Source organism: Lacerta agilis, chromosome 17 (assembly GCF_009819535.1).
Source record: "Lacerta agilis isolate rLacAgi1 chromosome 17, rLacAgi1.pri, whole genome shotgun sequence".
Taxonomy (NCBI): Eukaryota; Metazoa; Chordata; class Lepidosauria; order Squamata; family Lacertidae; genus Lacerta; species Lacerta agilis.
Window position 1 is genome coordinate 32,349,769 of NC_046328.1, and position 24,848 is coordinate 32,374,616.

At 49.1% G+C, this 24,848-nt stretch overlaps 1 protein-coding gene across 15 annotated transcripts in view; it reads left to right on the forward strand.

Annotated features, from left to right (window-relative positions):
- Nucleotides 1-24,848, forward strand: part of TPM3 (tropomyosin 3) — a 67,905-nt gene that overhangs the window by 26,810 nt on the left and 16,247 nt on the right. For 9 of the 15 annotated variants that reach the window (XM_033174170.1, XM_033174167.1, XM_033174165.1 and 6 more), the window contains 4 exons: nt 13,841-13,974; nt 14,744-14,861; nt 16,086-16,156; nt 22,787-22,862. In XM_033174170.1, the coding sequence (XP_033030061.1) occupies nt 13,841-13,974; nt 14,744-14,861; nt 16,086-16,156; nt 22,787-22,862 (399 nt within the window). Of the gene's footprint in view, nt 1-13,840; nt 13,975-14,743; nt 14,862-16,085; nt 16,157-21,090; nt 21,167-22,786; nt 22,863-24,848 lie in introns of all 15 variants that reach the window. The other 6 variants (XM_033174166.1, XM_033174168.1, XM_033174175.1 and 3 more) reach the window with 1 other exon arrangement.

Sequence of the window (24,848 nt, forward strand, 5' to 3'; positions counted from 1 at the left end):
AGTTGCACAACAGCCTGGTCACTGGGAGATGCCTAACTTTGACAAAACGGCCTCAGGGGAGAGCCAAGGTTTGGCAGAAGAGCACATAAATCTCCCGCGGGGTACGATACGGCCTTGTTTATGAGTCTCCCCTTGTTTGTGGCTGCCAGTTCTGTTTGCAGGCCCAATTCAAGGTGCCCAGTGTTAGTGTTGGGGAACCCCAAATATCTGAAAGACTGCCTTTTTACGTACAGACCCTCCCGCATGTTAAGCTCTGCAAAGGGAACCCTCTTGGTGCTTCCATGAAGCTCAGAAGTTTGGGTGGTGGTGGTACAGCAGAGGGCCTTCACTGTGGCGGCCCCTAAGTTGTGGAATTCCCTCTTCACTGTGGAACCGACTTTTGGCAACTGCTGAAGATGTACCTCTTTATCCTCATGTCTGAGATGTGTTTTCAGGGGCATTCCTGTGACTCTACTATGCTTTTAATTCAGTTTTTTAACTTTAAAAAATGTGATTTTTTAATTGTTGTAACATGCCCTGGGAAATCCTGGTGAAGGGCAGGTAATAAATTTGATTTATTACCAGAGCTGCAGCGTGAGTGGGGCATCCCTGACAGAACATGGCAAGGACCCTGATGAATCAAAGTCACAGGTCCTAGCCTCACATCCTCTGTTCCCAGACCTTCAGTGTTGGAAAATAGTCAGGCACATTTTGCACCTAGCTCTCGGTGCTGTGGTGGCCTAGGGCTTGCTGACCAGAAGGTTGGTGGTTCGAATCCCCACGATGGGATGAGCTCCCGTTGCTCGGTCCCAGCTCCTGCCCACCTAGCAGTTCAAAAGCACGTCAAAGTGCAAGTAGATAAATAGGTACCGCTCCAGCGGGAAGGTAAACGGCGTTTCCGTGCACTGCTCTGGTTCACCAGAAGCGGTTTAGTCATGCTGGCCACATGACCCGGAAGCTGTACGCCGGCTCCCTCGGCCAGTAAAGTGAGATGAGCGCCGCAACCCCAGAGTCGGACACGACTGGACCTTAATGGTCAGGGCAGGGTCCCTTTACCTTTACCTTTATCGGCAACTTGCGGCCAAGTGAAGATGCCTGGGCACCAGGATGGTGCCTGACATCTCCCCCATCTGGAGGTGCATGCCTGGGAATCACTGGATCTTGACTGTTTTTGCACACTAGCAACACACCACCAGAATTCATTTCAGGAACCAAAATGCTTTTTCTGTGCAGCCTAAGCAGCAGCAGTGAACAACCTTATTATAGCTAATTGTTGTCGCTTCACTTATGCCACCCCTCTGCTCTGCTCATGGTTGTGAAGAACATCTCTACGTTATGAATGGTCAGTTTCACCATTAAGAAAAAGTGGTCTGGTCGGAATAGGCCTATATATGTGGACTCTCCCTGGATCAAGGGGCTTTTCTGCTTCAAATTCTCTAAGCTCTTAACCTAGATTATGGTTGTCATCTGAACTAGTCAGATGTTTAACTGAGAATCAATCCCAGTCAGTCCATCATTTGAGAAACAAGACTTTAGAGCCGTCTTACCCCAAAAATGGCAACTAGACACTCCATTTTGGCGACCGTAACCCTGGTTTAAGGAGCCATTTGGCGCCTAGCTTTTATATCTGAGTTTCTAACATTGAAAGCCTTCCATTCATGCTTTTAGAAAGGCCACAAACCAACCCAATAGCTTCCTAGCATTTAGTGGTACACTTCCTTTTTGTTTTGCTGTCATGGCAGGCAAGCTATCAAGCATTCATGAGCTGGCTTGATTCCCTCTTTGGAGAGGCAGCATCTCTCTCCATATCTTGCGACAGCGAACCAGTAACTTAGGTCTGCAAATGTGCTTATAGCCAGATGTATTTCCTTTGAATTTTACGCAGAGTAGAAATCACTTGGAAACAGAAACTCAGATATATAAGACAATCTCCAAATGGCACCTTAAACTTAGGTTACAGGCACCATAACGGAATGTCCAGGTGCCATTTTATTTTAAAATGGAACTTAATATTATTTTTCATTTCTATACTGCTTTATATTTTACTTCTCTGAGTGAGTATGGGGTTCCCCAGTCCTCCAGAGTTTTGATAAAGATCTCAAAGAAACGCTTGCCAAACAATGCTGTGCACACCCCTTTTAATTGACCGCCAACGAAGAGGAATCCTTTGAGGTGGGCAAGTGAGCAGAGGGGGCTGCTAGGTGACCCGGCTTCGTGGTGGATCCCAGATGGAAGCTGATGGGATTTTTTTGGGGGGGGAACCACGGTGGAGTAGAGGGGGACAGCACATCGATGTGGGTGGGAAACTCTCAAGAATTTTCTTTGACCCACCCAGATCACCCACGTTGTCGTTCCTCGGAGTTTCTGGCCTTCAGACGCAGCTGGGTGTCAGAGAGGCATCTGGTCTTGCGGCACTTGAAAGCTTTGCTGAATCTGATCGCAGGCAGTCCTGTTCTCAAGCAATCGGGTCCCGGGTTCTGCCTTCTTGCCCCCTCCTGCGTCTCTGAGGCTCGTGGGCATTGCATTGACCTGTGGCTGCATGCAGGCTTGTTGCGATAATAATCTGAAGAGCCCCAAGGCACAATTGTCCTGCGTCTCCGTTCTGGCCGGTTGAAGCAAGCGCAGGGTGTTGCACAGATGTTGTGTGCTGGAAACCCAATAGCTGGGGCTGTGAGTGTTTGCCCAGATGCTGAACTTTTATTTTTTTTAAAATCTAAATTCCACAACTTAGGCTGCATACACTCCATATACTTCTCTTCTCCCATAGAATGCTGGGAACTGTAGTTATTGGAGGATTCTGGGAATTGCAGAGTAAACTACACTTCCCAAGATTCTTCAGAGGCACGCCGTGCCCTAAACATTTGATGTGTATGCAGCACTGAATAACCTAAGCTGCCTTTCCTAAATGATCATGTTTTTGCAAGGCCTCTCCCATAACCCGTTAGATGCTTTTATTCAACCTCCCTCCTGAATTGAGCGCTTGCTGCCTGAATATTTCCCCTGCAGAATATATCTGTGGTGCTGAGGGCTAGAAGCTCAATTACTGAAAACAGCCGCCCCCAACTTGAGTTCTAACACTGATGATAAGGCAGCCGCATAAGTCTAGGAAGGGACTGAGGAACCTCAGCATCGTGACTTGAAGGTTCCCTCGGAGTGAGAAGCACGGGGTACCCTAATCCCCCAGAGTCGATAAAGGAAGATCTCAAAGAAACGTTTCCCAAATAATGTTGTGCACTGCGATCCTTGGTGACTGGAGGGCATGCCACATTTAATTGACCGCCAACAAAGAGTATTTCTTTGTACTTCTGGATCTTGTCCTGGTCGCTTGCCTTTTGGGGGCTGGGGATAGTGGGGAAGGGGGAGTCTTTATCTTGGTTTGATAACCACACTGCTATTCGGCATCCACAGGCAGGCTGAGCTCGCGTTCTGCCTTGTGCGGTGAGCGAAACTGAGTGCAATGCAGACATGTGGTGGAAGAGGCCTGAGCGGTGGAGGGTGAGAAAGTCAAAGCAGATCCCAGGGAGGAGGGTGGCATCGAAAGAGAGCCCCCGAGTGACACAGCCCTGTGTCTGTGACTGGCACCCTGGTACAGAAGCGCTCGGGCGGACTGTGGGGCCCTGTTCGAACATCTGTGCGACTTTTAAGTTCCTCCATGACCTCAGCTCAGAGCTATGCGCACCAAAATGGAGTCTCCTCGTCTAGGACTGAGATGTGGTTTGCACACCCTCTCTCCCCCTCTTTCTTTTTGGTCTGTGATGCTAGTGGGTTTTGTGGATACAGCCCAGCCAGCCATGTTAGTCTCTCAAAAAACTCCTCCAGGCTACTCCATCTAAGGAAACTCTGAAGATGGAAGCCTGGGGAGAGGAGCAATCCTATGCACAGATATGCCGAGTAAACATATAGCAAATTTGCTGTGTGGGTTGTGTGTGTGTGTGGGGGGATTTCTTTTGTTGACTGCTGTTTGAGTTGCATTTGGGGGGGCGGGGCGGGGGAAGAGAAGTTTTTAACTTTGGTACCAAGACTCCAGGCGTATATAAATAGAATGCCATCTGCCGTTCCAAAATAGGGAGTGATCCGATTGATGGCCAATTAACGCTCCGAAACAAAGCAGGCATTCTAATCCAAGCTTGGCAAGGGCTATTTGGATGGTCGCCTGTGGTGCTCCTGCAAAATCTCTAGGTGACTACCTAAGGGAGTCCCCCGCCTATCCCTGAAATTGGGGGCGCTTCTCTTTCAAGTCTGCAGATGCTTAGTACTTGCTTGTGTTTCTTCGCAATCATCCCCCAAACTATTAGGGAATGCAGGCAATGGGGAACCTCAGGCCTGGAGGCCAAATCTTCCCCTCCAGACTAGGGCTGGGCAATATCTGGTTTTTGGCATCACGCTATATCACCAGCTAAACATTGTGGTACACTGATGCATCCCGATGTCTGAAATAAGGATGTAGGCATTGGCTAGCTTTGTTTTCCCCTTTACGTTGTGATTTTTGCATAGCTTACATCCTGATTTGTGCAGTGTTGCCAGGTCAAAAAACTATGTGACCAATATCACGATATGGACTTCAAAGCAGTTTTGGACAACGTATCAATATATCGCCCAGCCCTACTCCAGATCTCTGGCCCATGGGACTCCCCCTCAGGCCACACCCCTTGCCAGCTCTGCTATGCACCACCCTTGAGTATTTTTACCTGCCTGGAATGTGTCCCTGAGTGCTGATAATGCCTCTTCCATTCCTGGATGGAGAATGAGAAAGGGACGTGCGTAGAAGCCAGCCAGCTGTAGAAAGGTAAAGCCTGTGTTCCACTGCCCACGTTTGCCTCTGGCCCGGTTCACCCCTGGCATGTGGCCCCTGGAAGGTGGCTTAGGACAGAATGTGGCCCTCGGGCTCAAAAATGGTTCCTCACCCATCCTAACCCCTCCACCAACACGTGGCGCATTACAGCTTAGCTGTCACTGCGCTGTAAATGGATCTCCCAATTGGATCCGTTCCAGGTATTTCTGGACTCCCAACTCCCCATCGCCTCTCGCCCTCAGCCGGGTCTGATGATGGGCCTTTTCCCACAACACTTGGAGAGCACCAGATTGGGAGAAGGCTGACCTGGAGCGACCCTCAAGCAGTGTCTGGAGAGCTGTCTCCCTCTCGCCGTATGTCTTCCAATAACCCTACTTTTGTGAGCTGCCTGGGGCGGAGTACGCAGTCTTCCCCTGTCATTTCATCTTCACAACAGCCCTGTGATGTAGGCCAGTTTGAGAGAGATCAGCTCCCCCCGGCAAGAGGTTTGTAGCTGAGTTTGGATTTTAATCCCTTGACACTTTTAAAAAATGCTCCACAATGAAAGGGAAGTTGGAGAGAATAATTGGGGGGAGGGTCCTCTTGTCCTCAGGCTCTTGTCGTTCAAAACCTGGGGGAATGAGGATTGCATGACAATGCAGTGGGAGGGGTGGTGGTGAAGAGCAAGGCTTTGAGTCAAGCATTCCCCTCCCTGGCTCAGCAAACAGAAGGCCGCAGGGCATCAGCCTGCTTTCCTTTGTGCTGACAAGGGCTTGTTTGGCAGAAGGAGTTAGCTTTTTCTGATCTCTTGGCGCTGGGCCTCCTTGAGTGCCTTAAGCTCTCCTCCCCCTTTCTTGTTCGGCTCCAGGGCAGTCCTGGCCCTGTTCCCACGCCTGCCTGGCTGCCCTGGACACTTCTCTTCCCACCGGCTTCTTAATCTTCTGTCTGGCTCTTGTCCCGGGGATCCCAGGGGGGGCACTTGAGAAAGGGGGCCGGGACCAGCTAGAACAGACGGGTCTGCAGGAAGTGACATCGCAGTTGCTGGCAGTGGGGGAGCTCCGTGGAAAATTCCTAGGTTTCCCGTCCAGCCCGCAAGGAGTGGTCCTAAACGCTGCCAGTACATCATCGATTGTGGCTGCCGATGCCTGGTGCGTTGGGCTCGACGCCAGAGAGATGGTTGCAGTACAGCCATACCTTGAGAATGGTTGCAGTACAGCCATATCTTGAGAACGCTGCGGCTTACGTTTTTTCGGGTTGCGCTCGTGCCGAGCCCAGAAGTACCGGAGCGGGTTACCTCCGGGTTTCGGCACATGCGCAGAAGCGTCGATTCGCAAACCGCGCATGTTCAGAAGCGGCGCTGCGGGTTGTAAACATGCCTCCCGCACGGATCACGTTCGCAACCCGAGCGTCCACTGTATTTGAGGCTCTTTAGTTTTGTGAAGAAGCGCTGGGAGAGTATGGTAGGGATGTGCAAAACAGAAGCTTTCCTCCCTCTGTCCCAATAAATTTAATAAATAGTAAGATAAATAATAATGCAGGAAACTCCCCATTTATATGGGGGTTATGTTCTGAGGCCTCGTGCGTTTAAGCGAAATTGCGTATATTTGAAACACTGTTGGAGAAGTCTGCAAATACCCTCTTAAACCTCTGGGAATCCTTGAAAACCCCTATTAAAAAACCAGCAGCACTTACCAGACACCAAATTCCAACAGTGTCTTCCCCTCTCAAGCCCCTTCCTCAGACTCCAGCTTTCCACAGGCCTCAATGGTTGGCGTAAGGGCTTCTGGGATTGCACTTGCAAAGGCTCGCGGGATTGCCGGGCGCTGTTTTCATCCCTTTTCACCCTCCCTGGGCTCCTTTTGCTATTTTTAAAGTCACTTAGGATTTGGCACGTGGTCGCGTTCCAATGGGACGTGCGTAAATTGGTCTTTGCCTGCGCTAGAACTTGAGGTCATTCCAAGAAGCCAAACGCTGGAAGGTTTGGGGAGAGACAAAAAGGAAGCATTTCTTTGCACGGCGAGCAGTTAAGCTTATGGGATTCCCTCCCGCAAGAGGTAGCGACGGCTGCCAACTTGGACGGCTCTTGAAAGGGGCTTAGATGAAGTTCATGGCTGATAGCCACGATGGCCGTGTTCTCCTTCCACTGTTGAAGGCAGTAAGCCTCTGAATACCAGGATCTGGGAATCGCAAGCAGGGAAGTCGCTGCTGTGCTCAGGTCTGGTTTTGGGGAGGCTTCCTACAGACAGCTGGTTGGCCACGGTGAGAACAGGGTGCTGGCAAGGGGGTTGGGCTAGATGACCCTTGGGGGTCCCCTTCCAACTCTACAATTCTATGATTCTATGACTTGGTGGGACAATGGCCTGATCCAGCAGGGCTCCTCTTACGTGCTTGTGGCAACAGTAGAACGGCACTTTTGACTTTGCGCATAGGCTCAAGTCCAGTGGGGAACCAGCGGTGGTGCAGGGATTAGGAGCTGGGAGAGACCAGGGTTCAAATCCCCGCCTGGCCATGAAACCTTCTGGGTAACCTTGGGCCAGTCACTCACTTTCAGCCTGATCTACCTCAACAGGGTTGTTACAAGGATAAAACGAGGAGGAAGAAAACCACTTCATAGAATTGTAGGGCTGGAAGGGACCCTGAGGGCCGTCTGGTCCAACTCCTGCCCTGCCGCCGCCATTCAGGAATCTCTGACTATAAAGCATTCATAACAGATGGTCACCCAACCTCGAGCTTCTTGGAGAAAAGGCGGGATATAAATGTGATACTTTAATAATTGGTATCCTGTTTAGTTTTGAGGACCAGTATTTCAGACTGTACCTTGCTTGGCCCCCTTTTGCTTTTGTGCCCCTATCCCAAATCCCGACAAACCTGGCAAGTGAGAAAAACAAACAGATTATTTATTGATTGATTGATTGCAAAGTCGGGCGTGTGCGTTCTTGCTGCCAGATGCCTAGAATTCTTCTGTTCTGGGATAAGTTGCCAGCGATGCAAACTTTGATAATTTTGACCGAGATAACAAGAATGCCAGATACCTTTGCTTGCGGATACGGTCTTAATTCGCAGCACACAGCGATATCACTGGATCTCCCTGGCCATCTCGCCTGCTCCATCACCCCCCCCCCCTTGGATGAGACGTATGGGGAGCTAACCTTGTTTCGAGTCAGACTATATTAGCTCAGTATTACTACACTCGGGGACATTCCCAGCCCTACTGTCCTGGAGATGTCGGGGATCGAACCGGGGGCTTTCTGTGGCCTTTCCCCGGAGCAGCCAGGAAAGGCAGTGGCTGCCCAGATAAGCTCCTGCCATCTTGGTGGCCTTAACCCGGAGATTTCCAAACTTTTCATGTTGGTGACCCTCTTTTTAGACATGCATGGTTTTGCGACAGTCATTCAGTTTTACTAGCAAACCGGAGGTTAAACTAGCCCCTTTCCAGCCCCGGGAGGAGCGCGGGGAGCGTTCCCGCGACACACCTGCACACTGCAGCCGAAACACTAGCGTGTCATGACACACGGTTTGGAAAGCTCTGCTGTAACCCTTGCCACTGACACAAGTACACACAGAGACACCTACACCCCATTGGAAAGGTGATTCTAAGCCTTTCTTGGATTAATGTCACACCTGTGGCGACAGATTGTCATGTAAGCTGCGGCGGCAGGTTCTTTTTAAAGCTCCATATGGCACGGCCCGATGTGTCCTCCTGCAGCTTGGAAGACGGGCGACGCTTTCTGCTTTTTGCCGAGATGGAGCTGCGAGGAGTAACGGGCAGGGTGCCTCTGGGTTCCCTTGCATTCGTGGAAGGGCTTTTTCTGTCCAGCGGCCATGAAGGGGCGTGGACGGTTGCCTCTAAACCGGACGTAGAGCTGAAGCAGGAAGTTGGGAAGAGCAGCATAATTGGCCCACTTCCTTTCTCAGGTCTGTGTCATTTTTTTGAGGCTCAGGTCTGACTTTGACTCGAGTTCCTTGAAAAAAGCAATCTTTGCCCAGATCCCTTGGATAAGTGATATTGGGGGGGGGGCTTTCTTTCTGTCTCTTGGGGGGGGGCGATGCTAATCCAGGTAATGGGGAGGAAAGTGAGTGCCGGACGTCAGCTGCACAAGCCTCCAACTTCACCTAAGGTCCTAAATTGATTGGAGACCCCTACGCTAACGGAAGAGGAAGGGGAGGCAATCTTTTGCCATTTCCCCTCTGCATGACTCCTTGGGATCTATTCTGGGCAAGGCTTGCGTTCCTCGGGTCAGCATTCCCTGTGGGCTCCCTAACGCAGCGGCGAGACGTTAATCTTGTATTGTCGCAGGCTCCTCTAAAGAGGGATTAAGCCAGTTCGCGACAGAGGCTGATTTGACCTCTCTCCTGAGACCTGAACCTCCATGTCCGGAAGCAGTCTACCCCAGAGTTCCAGGCTCCAGGAACAAACAGCAAAAGAAGGGGAAGAGGGAGCTGGCTGATACAGAGCCCATCTAAGCTCAACGCCAGGGACAGCCAGCTCGGCACCCGGCTGTCGGACTCCCAACTCCCGTCAGCCCCAACAGATAGCCAGCGGCCAGGGATGCTTGGAGTCGTAGTCTACAGCCTTTGGAGGCTCACACACACACACACACACTGGCTCCCTCTGGTCTGTGCTGGCCAGCCCTAGCTCCTCCAGGCTTTTTGCCTCATTGCCCTCGCTGTGACACTCCCTCTGATGCAGCTGTGTCCAAGGCAGGGCGAGTCAGTGGTCCCCCCCCCCCTGGAGGCTGACTTCTGACCAGGGTGGGGCGTGCTGCTTTCCTTTCTGGTCCTCTTAAACCCTGGCAAGCACCGTGCTTCCCAAGCTTTTCCCCACCATATAATTTTGGGTCCTGCTTCCTCCATTCATCCCACTGCTGCTGGCCCTGAGTTTTGCAGCGGCTGGTCCAGGAGCTGCCAGCCTGTACTGCTGGGCTGCGGTGGGTGGGTGGCGGGACAGGCTACACAAAGAAGGAGGGACTGCAACTGTGTGGGCAACAGGCTGAACCGGGACAGGAACATAAGAGCTGATTGGTTCAGGGCAGGGGTAGGCAACCTAAGGCCCGTGGGCCGGATGCGGCCCCATCGCCTTCTAAATCCGGCCCATGAACGGTCCAGGAATCGGCGTGTTTTTACATGAGTAGAATGTGTCCTTTTATTTAAAATGCATCTCTGGGTTATTTGTGGGGCCTGCCTGGTGTTTTCACACGAGTAGAATGTGTGCTTTTATTTAAAATGCATCTCTGGGTTATTTGTGGGGCATAGGAATTCGTTCATTCCTCCCCCCCCCCCCAAATAGTCTGGCCCACCACATGGTCTGAGGGACCGGCCCACGGCTGAAAAAGGTTGCTGACCCCTGGTTCAGGCCAATGGCCCATCGAGTTCAGCATCCTGGACTAAACCTGGACACTCCTTGCAGAGACAGGAATTGGATTCAAAATACAAAGGAGATCTGGGTGGTGGCTAAACCGTGTTTCCCAGTGTTTTGTGGTTGCTGCCTCTTTCATGGAGAAAGGCTGCGGCTTCCTTTACTGCTGCTTGGCAGGCAGAAATGGACTCACAGAGTTACCTTGCCTAGCCACATCTCCCTGCTTGAAAATGACCTCTCAACACAGATTTTTCCCTCCATGGAAACCCTCTCTTGAAATGTCTCCAGATGCCCTAAATTGGGTTGACATCTGTGCATTACATTGACTCGGTTTTTCCAGGAGCTAAAAGCAATTTGATTGAAACATGGCGTTTTTTTTGGGGGGGGGGGAAGAGGCAGGAACCTGAAAGTGCCCTCAGTGTGGTTTAAACATTGCATTCATTCAGAGGAAATTGTGGGCTTTGGTTTAATGTACTAACTTGTATTCAAGAGTAAAGGTAAAGGGACCCCTGACCGTTAGGTCCAGTTGCGGATGACTCTGGGGTTGCGGCTGCGGCACTCATCTCGCTTTACTGGCCGAGGGAGCTGGCGTACAGCTTCCGGGTCATGTGGCCAGCATGACTAAGGCGCTTCTGGCGAACCAGAGCAGCGCATGGAAATGCCGTTTACCTTCTCGCCGGAGCGGTACCTATTTATCTACTTGCACTTTGTGCTTTCGAACTGCAAGGTTGGCAGGAGCAGGGAACGAGCAACAGAAGCTCATCTTGTCACAGGGATTCAAACCACCGACCTTCGGATCGGCAAGCTCTGGGCTCTGTGGTTTAGCCCACAGCGCCACCCATGTCCCTACTTAAGAGTAAAGGTAAAGGGACCCCTGACCGTTAGGTCCAGTTGTGGACGACTCTGGGGTTATGGCGCTCATCTCGCTCTTTACGCCGAGGGAGCAGGCGTTTTTCTGCAGACAGCTTCCAGGTCATGTGGCCAGCATGACAGCTGCTTCTGGCGAAACCAGAGCAGCGCACGGAAACGCCATTTACCTTCCCGCTGGAGCTGTACCTATTTATCTACTTGCACTTGGACGTGCTTCCGAACTGCTAGGTTGGCAGGAGCAGGGACCGAGCAACGGGAGCTCAAGAGTACACCCATGTAAATTAACAAGGCTTTTAGTCGGCTTCGTACATTAAATTCATCAGGTCTGCTCTTCGGTAAGAAGGCATGGCAGCTCAATAGCAATTTAAACGTTTGCTTTGCGTTTTTTGTAAAGTGCTTAGAGGTTCGTTTCGCAGCCAAGCGGTATACAGCTTTTGTTAAATAAAAACACCCTTCTGTACATGGCTTTTTTTACAGGGGGCATGCAGAGGCAGCAGTAAACTTAACCTATCCGGGGATGTTCTGTCTATTTGCTTACAGTGGTACCTCGCAAGACGAATGCCTCGCACAACGAAAAACTCGCTAGACTAAAGGGTTTTGCGATTTTTAGGTGACTCGCAAGACGAATTTTTCTATGGTCGTGCTTCGCAAGACGAAAATTTCAATGCATTCCTATGGGAATTAAATTCCTATGCATTCCTATGGTTGTCCTTCGCAAGACGAACTTTTTGCAATACGAAACGACTCGTGGAACGAATTAATTTCGTCTTGCGAGGCACCACTGTAATTGCATTTTTATCCCACCTTTTTCTCTCCAAGGAATCTCAAGGTGGCATGCACTGTTCTCCTCCCTCATGTAATCCCACAACAACCCTGCGAGGTAGGCTAGGCTGCAGAGGCATTGACTTGACTTCCAAGCTCACACCCAGTGAGCTTTGCTGCTGAGCTGTGGTCTCCCAGGTCGCAGCTTGATGAGTCATAGGTGGGGATATAGGCGTGAATACAAATAACAAGCATTTGTATCCTTCCTTTTATTTGTTTTGGCTGAGTAGTAAGTGATTGAATTTGGCGAGGAGGCAGGAAATGTGGGTCATTTTATAACGCTTACTCAGGACTTCGCCGCTTGTGGAAGTCGTCTGAGTCAGTTTATAATCCTTGAGGAAAACTATATCTGTGTATCTCGTACACATTAATGCTTCCTTGCGTCGGTCACTAAAAAAAGCTAACTGCAACTCGAAGGTTTCGGTGATGAACCGAAGAAGGATTAGATGAATTGAGAAAAATTGAAATTTGGATCTAATTAACGGAGTCCTTTGTTTTGATTATAGGTTATGGAAAACAATGTACAGGAAAAACTAACGTTAGATATTATATTAGATCCAGTGTCTTGTTAAATAGGAGATTATTAATCCTACTTGTGGAATGTATTGTGTTTTAAAAGAAATTAATCTGAATTCCGAATTACTCTTTTTTTTGGGGGGGGGAATCTATGTTTATGCTTAAATGTATACCCTCACCAATATTATTTTTGTAATGCAGTTTGGTATGGAAGATAAAAACGTTTTTTAAAAAAAAAAATTACAAGCAACAACTTCGTGGAATGGCTGCTTGGGCTGGCTTTGTTGTTGATTTAATAAAAATAGGTAACAATAATGTCTTTGCTTTTTAAGGAGCAGCAGAAAAATATCCTATTATGGAAAAGTTCTGCTGCAACCTGTTTCCTGCTGGAAAGCTTGCCTGCCTTGGGACTGTCAGTGGCGCTGGGCCTCTCAGTCCGCAAGAGCAGTGATAACCTTAAGCAATAGCAAGCAAAATTAAGAGCCTTCTGGATTTTTGGCCAAGGACAATGGGAGTCGTAGTCCAGCAGCATCTGGGTGGCCAGCAGTTTCCCACACCTGTCATTAAAAAACAGGTGTGCATTCTAAAAATCAGAATTTTAGGAAGATGCAGCAACGGAAATTGTAGTAGTAACAGACTATACTTTACCTATGGGTCCTCTTTATTTTACTTTCTGGATATGTTAAAGAAGCTGTACTGACAGGGAATTAATAATACCACATCTCTTGACTTCTGCCATAATTATTATTTGGGCGGGGGTGGGGGGAGATTAGAAATCCATGCATGAGGGAATGGGTAACTAATACCTGGGACATAAAATGCAAGTTTTAAGCTCGCACACATTTGGTTAGAACCGGAGAGGGTAGACAGCAAGAGAATGTATTCATGGAGAAATGGGAATCTTTCTTTATAATGTACTGGGAGCTGGAGCAGTACGGTACAGGAACATGTAAGCCCATTTGTGCTACTTGGAAGCGTGTAATAACAACCTGTTGTACTCGGTCTTGGTATGGAAATTTGTCCTACTGTGTTCACTTCTATGTTTACTTCTGGAGATCCTTTTTTCCCTTTTATATTTTTGGTGTGTGTTATTTTGTTATATTCCATTAAAAACTATATTAAAAAAAAAAGATTGCGAGTGAAATGGAGGTGAGGAGTTGTTTCTCTGCCTGGAGAGATGCTGCTAGTTTGAAGTAGAGACAGTTCTGACTACGACAGTGCAGAAAGTAGCTGTCTCCGTCCCTATTGTGCCCACTTTTGCACATGGCCCTGCCCGCCGCTATTGGAAGATTGCCTTCAAGGAAATACTAACCCTCAGGCTGAAATTGCTTCTCCCAACCCTTGTCTTAAGCCCTATCGCTAAACACTGCGTCTTTAGAAAGCCAGAGATGGGTTGAATGAGGTTCCAGGTGGCACAGCATTCTTAAGGGCTAGAAACTTGTGTTTGCTTAAATGGGGGGCGGGGAGAACAAACGATTCCAATGTATTCCAATGCCCACATCGGTGTTTTCCCCCTTCCTCTCCAGGCCGAGGCAGAAGTAGCATCCTTGAACCGCCGCATTCAGCTCGTGGAGGAGGAGCTGGACCGGGCCCAGGAGCGCCTCGCGACAGCCTTGCAGAAGTTGGAGGAAGCTGAGAAAGCTGCTGATGAGAGTGAAAGGTAGGTGGGTGCATTTGCAAGAGAGGGGCTCCTTAGAGCTTGTTTGCACTGAGCAAACCTATGTATAAACTGTGGGTGGGTGTCAGGAGACTGACCTCGCCGGAAACCAAGAGGGTGCCAGGGCTTTATCAGTATCGCGTGCCCCCGTCTCCGGTGCTGAGCTCTTCGTCTTCGCCCAGTGGGAGGAGCAGCAGTTCCTCCAATGGGGAGGGGGAGATGGAAACAGGAAGTGGGAGCCGGGGCTGTGACAGGGGAAGAGAGCCTTCGCAATGAGCAGAAATGGGAGGTGAAGCACCCCTTCTGTCTCCCCTTTTGCAAAGGGGGGAAAGACGTAGAGGGGGGAGGCGGGGGTTCCGCATCCCGCGCCTTTTATGCTGGGCGAAGAACCGGAAGGGGTCATTCCCGGACTCTGCAGAAGGATGAGCTGGACATTCTTTCTTTAGCTGCACTGTAAATATCTGCACAATAAAGGAACTTAGTTCCAGAAGTTTGCGTCAGCCTGGTTACTCATGAGCAGCCACTAAAACACCTTACAGTGGGTGTCACAAAACTGAACACCCCCCCCCCCAGTGTGTGTCTCCATACACGTAACCGGGAAGAAGGTTAGGCCTTTCTCTGACATTGCTAGCCTTCTGTGGGCCAGAGATGTTCTTGTTTTGGAGAGGCCTCAGCCACACATGTCCCCCAAGGCCTTTCTGCGGGCTGGGAGGGCAGAGGAATGTCGCGTCTTGGATGCTGAGCGATCCCTTCTTCCCCCGTTCTCCCTCAGAGGCATGAAGGTAATTGAGAACAGAGCCCTGAAAGATGAAGAAAAGATGGAGCTGCAGGAGATCCAGCTGAAGGAGGCCAAGCACATCGCTGAGGAGGCCGACAGGAAGTACGAGGAGGTGAGAAGCCACAGCGGATGCGCCTTGGCCGAGCAGGATTGAGCTCCTTCTTCATGACACACAGGGAGTTCAGTCCTAGGATTGAGCTCCTTCCTCATGACACACAGGGAGTTCAGGCCTATGATGTCATAGGCAGGCAAACCCCCCCCCCCAAATGTGTGCAGACTTTTTCAATGGTGTTTTAAATACACAGTTGTACCTTGGTTTTCAAACAGCCTAGTTCTCAGAACGTTTTGGCTTCCGAACGCCAGAAGTGAGTGTTGCGTTTCGCAAACTAACTTTGAAAGCTGAACGTCCCACGAGGCTTCTGCGGCTTCCGATTGGCTACAGGAGCTTCCTGCAGCCAATCGGAAGCCGCACGTTTTGGAAGTCGAATGGACTTCTGGAACGGATTCCATTTGACTTCCGAGGTACGACTATACACAGTTCCACTTAAGCATGCGGTGCCTCGAAACATAACCCTCACCTAAATTGAGGAGTTGCCTGTATGATGTCATGTGTGGGGCAGGCGGTTTTAGGGGGGGGGGACTGCTTTGTCGGCCAAATGTGGAAGCCTGGTGGTCTGACCAGGCTGGAGGGTTCCCCACCTTCTTTTTATTGATTTCAAAATAACTACTATTATTTATTAAATTATTGCTTGCTTTTTTTAAAAAAAGCAAGGTAACTCGAAGCAACTAACACTTTATAAAAAAAACTATATAAACAGACACATCCAGTAAAACCGGCATAAAATAAAATAAAAATATATAAAAGACAATCCTGCTTTTTAAAAGGCACGTTTGAAACATCTCACTCACTCAAGGAGTCCACCAATGATTCAGAACCAAAAGCCTGGCACAAAAGAACAGTCGCAGGGTGTGGGTCGGTTTATATGGGGAGAGGCGGCCGTTGAGGTATTGGTGCCCTGAGACGTATAAATGATTTTAATCTTGTGCTTTTAAATGGTTGGAAACCTGCCCTGGGATCACGGTTAATGCTATTAGGTTTATTAGAAGGCCGCAGGGCAGGTTGCAGCAATATGAAATACAGCATTAAAAACAGTTCAAAACAGCTAGTGTGAGTCCATAGGCCAAAGGCCAGTTTACGGAGGCATATCTTCAGTGTACGGTGATAGCCGTGCAGTGAAGGTACCAGGCGCACCTCTTTTGGGAGATGAAAGCCACAATTCATGGCGAAGGGCAAGGTAGAAAATCCAATTGACAATAATTTCCTCCTCCTTTCCAGGTTGCCCGGAAACTGGTCATCATCGAAGGTGATCTGGAGCGTACAGAGGAGAGAGCTGAGCTGGCAGAGTCGTGAGTGGTTTTTTTTCCTCCTCCCTCTCTTTCTTTCTCTTCTCTCTGTGCATGAGGCACCCTGCTGCATGGAAGCTTTTAACACGAGCGAGCTCAGCTTAAAACTCCCTGTTGGACAAGGCCCAGAGTGTGGGGCGAAGGTTAGAGGCAGCCTCTGCTGGCTAGAAGGAATTGTGGCTCTCCACTTTCACGTTCTCCCTCTCTTTTTAGTGGAAAATCTTATCTGGGCTTTTTGGCAGAGGGTATGGTGGCTTTTAAAAAACAACAACACCTGTAGATTCTTTCCTGTGTGTAGAGGTGAGCATCTGTTAGTCCCTCTGCAGGCTGATGGAGTTAGGCCTTCATTGTGGCCACATTCACACCATACATTGATTGAAAGCAGTCCCGTACCACTTTAAGCAGTCTTGGCTTCCCACAAAGAATTCCAGGAACCGAGAGTTGTTAGGAGACCTCCGTATTTTTTGTGGAGAGCTACAGTTCCCAGAGTTCCCTGGGAGAAGAGGGATTGATTGTTAAACCACTCTGGAAATTGTAGCTCTGTGAGGGGAATGGGGAGGGGGGTTGTCTCCTAACAACTCCCAGCACCCTTAACAGTCATGGCTTTCCTCTGCAGAACCCTGGGAACTATTGTTTGTTAAGTGTACTGAGGGTTGTTAGTAGAGCTCCCCTCCCAGAGCTACAATTCCCAAAGCGGTTTAGCAGTCATTCCCTCTTCCCAGGGAACTCTGGGAAATAATGGCTCTGGGTGGGCCATATTGATCTCCTAATAATAATAATAATAATAATAATAATTAATAAATTTTTATTTATACCCCGCCCTTCCCCGCCAAACCGGGCTCAGGGCGGCTAACACCAATAAAATCACAACAAAAACATAAAACAGTTCAGATTAAAATACAATTTAAAACTAAATCTAAACTTCAGCCTCATTTTTAAGTAGCCCACCAATCACCCCAAAAGAACGAAACATCAGGGTTAAACTGAAACCAACCCAAAGGCTAGGTGGAACAGCTCCGTCTTGCAGGCCCTGCGGAAAGATGCCAAATCCCGCAGGGCCCTGGTCTCTTGTGCCAGACTGTTCCACCAAGTCGGGGCCAGTACTGAGAAGGCCCTGGCCCTAGTTGAAGCCAACCTAGCATCCTTGTGGCTCGGGACCTCCAACAAATTCTCAGCACCCTAATAATAATAATAATAATAATAATAATAATAATAATAATAATAATAATAATAATATATTATTATTATTATTATTTGTACCCCGCCCATCTGGCTGGGTTTCCCCAGCCACTCTGGGCGGCTTACAACAGAGATTAAAAATACATTAAAACATCAGTCATTAACACACAGGAGACCAAAAGAACACCACAGCCAACCACAAATGAACAATCACGCCCCACGCCAACCCCGACCTCTCTCACCACCAAAGGAACACAAGCGAACAACAGAGAACCTGCACAGACAACGCTGACACCAAACCTTACACATATTAAGTAAAACAGAAACATCGTCACCCTACCCCGCCCACCCACCTCTCTCCCCCTTCTCTCCCTAATGTCTCAACAAAAACAACCGATTTGTAAAAATGTTATATGGAAAAATACGAGAGAGACATTGCATTACCGTTGTAAATCAAGAAAATCTTTAATAAAAATATTTTTAAAAAAGAAAAAAAACTTCAGTCATTAAAAACCTCCCTAAACAGGGTTGCCTTCAGATGTCTTCTAAACATCAGGTAGTCTCTTTGACATCTGATGGGAGGGCGTTCCACAGGGCGGGCGCCACTACTGAGAAGGCCTTGTAACTTGGCTTCTCGCAGTGAAGGAACCGCCGAAAGACCCTTGGCGCTGGATCTCAGTGTCTGGGTAGAACGATGGGGATAGAGACGCCCCTTCTGGTATATTTTAGCAAATAACAGCTCCCAGAATCCTTTGGGGGAAAGCCCTGAGTGTTCAAAGTGACATCGTTGCACTTTCAGTGTGTAGCGCGATTGTGGCCCATGTAAGGAAAAAGTGGAACAGAGGTGATTTCATCCTATTGGTGTGAGATACACACCGGCTCACAGTGAGGTTAAAAAAACAAAACCACCAATAATTTAAAAGCACCTTGGTGTCAGTCATGTCAGGTGCCATACCCAAGGTCAGCACAGAAGCACCAAAAATCCTCCCTTGGCAAATACAGAACGCCAGACAGATCTCCTTCCTGCAGCAGGACATTCCAGTGTCGGGTCACAATAACAGGCCTTGTTCCTCCCCCCCCTCCCCCCAGCACATATCTCAGAGACAGGCGAGACTTGTGGTGATCCCACCCCCTCGTTTAAGATCATTTGGGGTTCATTCATTGTATTCGAACACGGCTGGGCCACCCTGCTACAGTCTTCCAGATGCCTGTCTGGGGGCTCCATCTCATCTGCTTCACATCTGGGGCCCTGATGTGATGGATTGGGGGGAGAGGGGCTGAGAGGAGGAAACGTGACAGTCTGCAAAGAATGCCAAGCATGCTTCTAGGTCCTGGCAAGGCCACATTGGGCGGAAAAACACACATCGTGATACTCACTGCCCCCAGCCACAGTTTTGCCCCTTGCCAAAAACGAGCGAATCTTCTGTTAAGGACAGGCCTGCCGTTTTTGCAAGACGGCTGAAATACGTTCCCTGCAAGCGCTATTAATGCCATATGTTGTTTTTCTTTGTCCCACGGTCCCTTAAAAAATATTAATTGGGAGTCTTGAGATCCCACTTCACAAGTTAGCTTCGGAGAGAATGTTGTTAGGGTAACTGGAAACCATTTACTTGTGCTCTGCCTGTCTGTGAGGTGAAGTTCCCACCCGTAGGTTTCCCCCTCTAAAACATAAACACACTGGGTGCACAGCTAATGCGGTAAGATGGTATCTGTGACTAGTTTTCGTTGTTTCTCCTCCTGTGTTTTTCTACATCCCCATTTGCACCGCACATTTAAAGCGCTGTGATAGCACTTGAAGCAGCCCCGACTTCCCTCAAAGAATTCTAGGAACTCTAGTTGGTTAAGGGTGCTGAGAGTCGTTGCCCCTCACGATTCCCAGAATTCCCTGGGAAGAAGAGTGATTGAAAACTAAACCTCTCTGGGAATTGTAGCTCGGGGAATTGGGGAGGGGTGTCTCTTAACAATTCTCAGCACCCTTAACAAAACTACAGCTCCCAGAATTCCTGGCACCAGAATTCCCAGCATCCTTTTATTGGGCTGAACTGTTACCAGTGGCATTGCTGTAAAAACTGTCTATAGTTTGCCATACAGACGTGCACCCAGGGCTGCACTCACTAAGTGTTGCACGCTTGTGCTTGTTGTGTGTAGATCTCTTGTACAGGGCCTGTTCTGTGCCTGAAGGCCTTAGTCCCTGCCTGCCCTAGCTGCACACCAGCCCTCTCCTCCTTTTCCTCACCGCCCCCCCAAGCCACCCTCTCACTGTGGTGCTCACATCTTTGTTGCCCTGGGGCCAGCCACTCTGTCTTTCCCTCCTTCACCGACTACAATTATGCAGAAGATCTTACAAAGCTTCCCCACGTGGTTCCTGGTAGCAGGGTGGGGAGGCTGTCCTCCGGGAGAGTGTCTCATCTTTATGGTTGTGCCCATCACCATCGCCCTTCTCCAGCTGCGGAGCATGAGAAGCAGATGGGCTGGAGACGCATGGCTCCGGCAGCATGCTCAGAGGATGGAAACAGCCTCCCCATGGAGCTGAAATGGGCTTCTGCATCAAGGTGGGGGGCCCTGTGGGCCAGATGTTGTCGGGCTCCTCTGTCTTCCATCATCCCTGGCCATTGGGCCATGCTGGCTGGGTGCTGATGGGAGTTGTAGTCCAGCAACAACCGGAGGACCACCATTCTCTCCTCCCCACCCCCCCAAAAAACCCTGCTCTACATTGTGAGCTTTTCATTACCTGCTGTGTGGTTCCTGGCTGGAAATAATCCCCTCTCAGTTGGAACTGTGTGTATCCCACCTGAAAAAAACAAAACCAACCACCTAAAAACTGCAAAATGCAAAACTAACTGAATTCGAAACCACATGCAACCCCCCCCCCCAAAAAAAAACCACTACACCAAAGTAATGTTGTTTTTTCCTTGTGCAAAATGTCTGCATTTTGCCAGCTGTGCAGGCCCATACAGCCTTGCCTGAAACACAAGGGAATATTATTCTGGGTGCTCTTGTGACACCGCAAGCGTCATCAATTCCTCCTCTTACACCTGAGTTTCTCTGTAGCCTTAAGGGCAATAAACTTTGGTTTTAATATTTAAGTTGTTTTCGCCCCTATTGTGGCCTGGTAAGAACGGGCCTGCGCTCTTGCAGACTCCCTTGGCATGCACAGTCCCTGTCATGGGAAGGGAAGAGAGGGCTATTTGTGGCCCTGCTGTGGGGCTTGCCATAATAATAATAATAATAATAATAATAATAATAATAATAATAATAATAATAATAAATACCCACCCATCTGGCTGTGTTTGAGCCAGTTGCCCTCCACCTCCCTTTCAGCAGCTGCCAGCTATCTTCTCCGCACTCCCCTCACGCAGAACCACTCCTTGCGCAGGGAGCTCAACTGACACTCGGAGGGATGTCCGCGGAGGCGGCCAGTCTGCAGCTTCATAAGCTCTCTTCACCGTCACACTACTGGGCCTGGTGTAACGGGTCTTCTCAGGAAACATTCCCTGCCTGGCATGAGGCCTGCAGAATTGTGCCATCTCTCTCTCTCTGTCTCTCCCCCTTTGTAAAACCTCTTTCCTTACCCCGCCAAGCATGCATGTTGTGACAGACTTTTATTTTTCTTCTTCCCCCCCCCCACCCTTTTTATGGCTCTGCTTTGTGTGTGTGTGTCTGTCCTTTCCGTTGCTGCTCCTTTTGCCCCCCCCCCCTCAAACCCAACACCCCGTCCGAACTTGTGCCTGCCGACGCGGCCCTGCCTTTCTAAACAGCCGTTGCCGGGACCTGGACGAGCAGATCCGGTTGATGGACCAAAACTTGAAGTTCCTTGCTCAGGCTGAAGAAAAGGTACCAACCCTTCCTGGGCCCCCCCCCCGCCAACCTCCGGCTCCATTGAACGCCCCTGCTGCTCCCCATTTCTTTCCCCCTAAAAAGAAAAGAAATGGAAAAAAGCTCCTTCAAGCGCATTTCTCCCTCGCTACCTCAATACGCTTTGCTTGCTCTCTCTGTATTTTCTCTCTCTGTCTCCAACTGGCTTCATTTTACTTTTCCTGCCGAGCAGGTTGCGGCTGCTGGGGCCCTGCTCCGCGGCACAGCGGCTTCCTTCAGGATGGCAGTGAGGCCTAATGGATTCCAGGTCAAGGTTTCCACCCTGGACCCAGAGCCTACCAGGCAGCTTTTCGCTGCAGCTTGCAGGCTGTGTAGTCGTGCTTGTGTGTGTGTGAGTCTGTATGTATGCAAAAATCCCCGTTGGGCTAATGCCGTTTTATTGACTGAACTTATTCATCAGTAATAATCTTTTGCTGAACTTACTAGTTGCTTAGAAAAGTAACTCAAAGTATCTTAGAATGAACACATACATGAAAACCAGCATTAAAAAATCTGTAGAAAAATCTCAAACATATTCATGGTTTGTTTGTTTTCTAAAGGCAGGATTTAAAAAACCCCACATGCTCAAGGAAGCCACGGATAGTTAAAAGCCAAAGGCCCTGGTAGAAAATAAACGTTTTGGAAGGTGCCCAAAGCTATTCAGTTGATAGCGCCAGTTGAGCCTCTCAGGGGAGAGCATTCCGCAAGCAGGGAGCCACCACTGAAAAGTCCCTGTTCTTGTGTTGCCGCCCTCTGGACCTCCTGGCGGGGGCGAGCGCATGGAAATGGGCCTCAGGTGGCCCCGGGGGTTGTGGACAATGGGTGTTGTAGTGCCAATTCATTCCATTCAATAATTTGTTATTTTTCTCTGCCACTTTTCACTCACACGAGTCACAAAGCGGCTCACAAACAATAAATAACAATAGAATGTCACAATTATAGAATAATTAACAAATCGTCAGTCAATGACTTCTGGACATCATGGACGATGGGTGTTGTAGTCCCAATGACTGGCCACTCTTTTTTTTTCTTTTTTTAAGGCTTTATAGGTCAGAGACAACACATTAAATTGTGCCCAGAAATGAACTGGAAACTGGCACAGATGTAGCAAACAAAACTCAGAGCAGTTCAGACGGTACAAAGTGCAGTCGCCAGACTTCAAGCCTATAATACAGGCTTCCTCAACCTCAAGCCTTCCAGATATTTTTTGGCCTACAACTCCCATGATCCCTAGCTAGCGGGACCAGTGGTCAGGGATGATGGGAATTGTAGTCTCAAAACATCTGGAGGGCCGAGGCTGAGGAAGCCTGCTATAATATGTACACACACACACACAGAATTTCTGCGTTACCCAATTTACAGAGCCTGCAAGGTGTTGTGTCTGGCTGGTGCCTGGGTCCTGAAAACTTTTTGTCTCCCGTGGACGGGGAGCCATCATCGTTGGCCTTGTTAGGCCCCTCTCCTGAAGTCTCTTCGATCCATGGATTCACTCTTTTCTCTTTCTCTCCTGTCCTTCTTTCTCTCCCTTTCCCAACCATTATTTCTCTCTCTCTCTCTCTCTTACTCCCTTCCCCGCCCTCCTCGGCAAACACACTGCAGCAAATGCTCGGAGCTGGAAGAGGAGCTGAAGAATGTCACCAACAACCTCAAGTCCCTTGAGGCTCAGGCTGAGAAGGTAGGGCTGGCTATTCTCCCCCCCACTGTGGCTGGAGGAATAGCCTTTGCCTCCTACCCACCCTCTGATAATGCTCCAGTGTTTACTCAGTTGAAAACTGAAAACTATAATGAAGACGTCAAGAGGCCCTTATACAGGTGAAACTCAAAAAATTAGAATGTCGTGGAAAGGTTCATTTCTTTCAGTAGTTCAACTTAAAAGGTGAAACTAATACATGAGATAGACTCATGACATGCAAAGCAAGATATGCCAAGCCTTTATTTGTTATAATTGTGATGATTATGGCGTACAGCTGATGAGAACCCCAAATTCACAATTTCAGCTTTGGGGTTTTCATCAGCTGCGCGCCGTAATCATCACAATTACAACAAGCAAAGGCTTGACATATCTCGCTTTGCATGTCATGAGTCTCATACATTAAACTCCAGTAGCTAACGAAAACAATTGCTTACATAAATGGACTTTTCCATGATATTCTAATTTTTCGAGTTTCACCTGTAGAATCGAAAGGTCATCTAGTCCAACCCCCTGCAATCACAGCATCCATGACAGATAACCCTCTGGGGTTGTACATGTGCCATTGGCCTGATCCAGCGGGGGCCCATCTTGCATTCTTTCGTTAAGAACTAAAACGCTCACAAGCAGCGGCAGGGAGCCTCCCTGAACGAAGCCCTTGGCAATATTCCTGTTGCATGCTCGCTGCTGAAACGAATGGCAAGCAGGCACCCCATTAAAATGTCTCTGGAGGCAATTCCACAGTCTGGCTCCTCTTCCTCCTGAGAAAGCCTTCTAGTAACCTGCCTGCCCGAGCCCAGGGCGGGATGTGCAGAGCAGCTCCTTGGGGAGGCAGAGAAGAGTCAGATCAGCGAAAGGCGTTGCTTGCAGAAGGGTCTTGAGTTCGATCCCCGGCTCCTCCAGTTAAAAAAGGATCAGGTGGCAGTGGTCCTAGGAAGATGCTGCCAGTTGAGTAGAGATGATACTGGTTTGGTGGGACAAGAGTTTTGGCTATAAGGCAGCTTCCTGTGTTCTGGAATTGAGGCATGTGGCTCTTTTTTGGGGGGGGGTATTATTGGGCTATCGCTTTTATTTTATATACTGTTATCTTTTTATGTGAACTGCTGCCTTGAGACCTCCGGGTATAGGGCAGTATATAAATTCAATAAATAAATAAATAATTTTTTTTAAAAAAAGTGTGGGGAAGTGGGCGCTGCAAAGCCCCCTTGGGTGTCTGCCACCCTCGGGCATTTAGCATATCGCATAGAATTCTGATCGGCCCCACTCTGCAACGCAGGATCCTCTTAGTTAAACTATGGAACAGGAGGCGGTGATGACCACCAGCCCTAGATAGCTTCAAAAGAGAATTGGGAGCAGGTCCACGGAGGAGAGGTTTATCAATGGCTACTTGACACGGTGGCCGTGCTTTGGTCTCCACGGTCGGAGGAAGCAACGCTTCCGAATGCCAGTTGCTAGAAGCCACGGCGGGCAGAGAGGGTTCTTGCGCTCGGATCCCGCTTGCCAGTTTTCTGCAGGGATCTGGTGGGCCCTTGTGAGAACAGATTGCTGGATTGGATGGGCCATTGGCTTGGTTCAGCAGGTTCTTGTTACTTGGTAAGAGAGCGGTTGGGACCACAGCCACATTTCCCCCAGTAAGAGGCCACAACGTTCGCAAAGAGTTTTCTGGGTGGATCAGAGGAAGCTGTTCTGCGTACAGTGCTTTGCCGTTGTGGAAATTGTGGTTGGAATGTAACTCAGAGGTAGGGAACCCCTGTCCGTCCAGCAGTTACAACTCCCTGTCCAGTCACCCTAGTGGCTGAGGCTGATGGGAACTGTAGTGCACCAAAATTCTGGAGGGCGCACAGATTTTTCACTTCGCCCTGGTACGACTTGCTTTTTCCAGCCTCACCTCTTATAAATGGAATGAACGAATTGCTTCCTTGTAAAATATACTTGTCAATATTTAACAAAGCGGTTTCATGTGTAAAGACA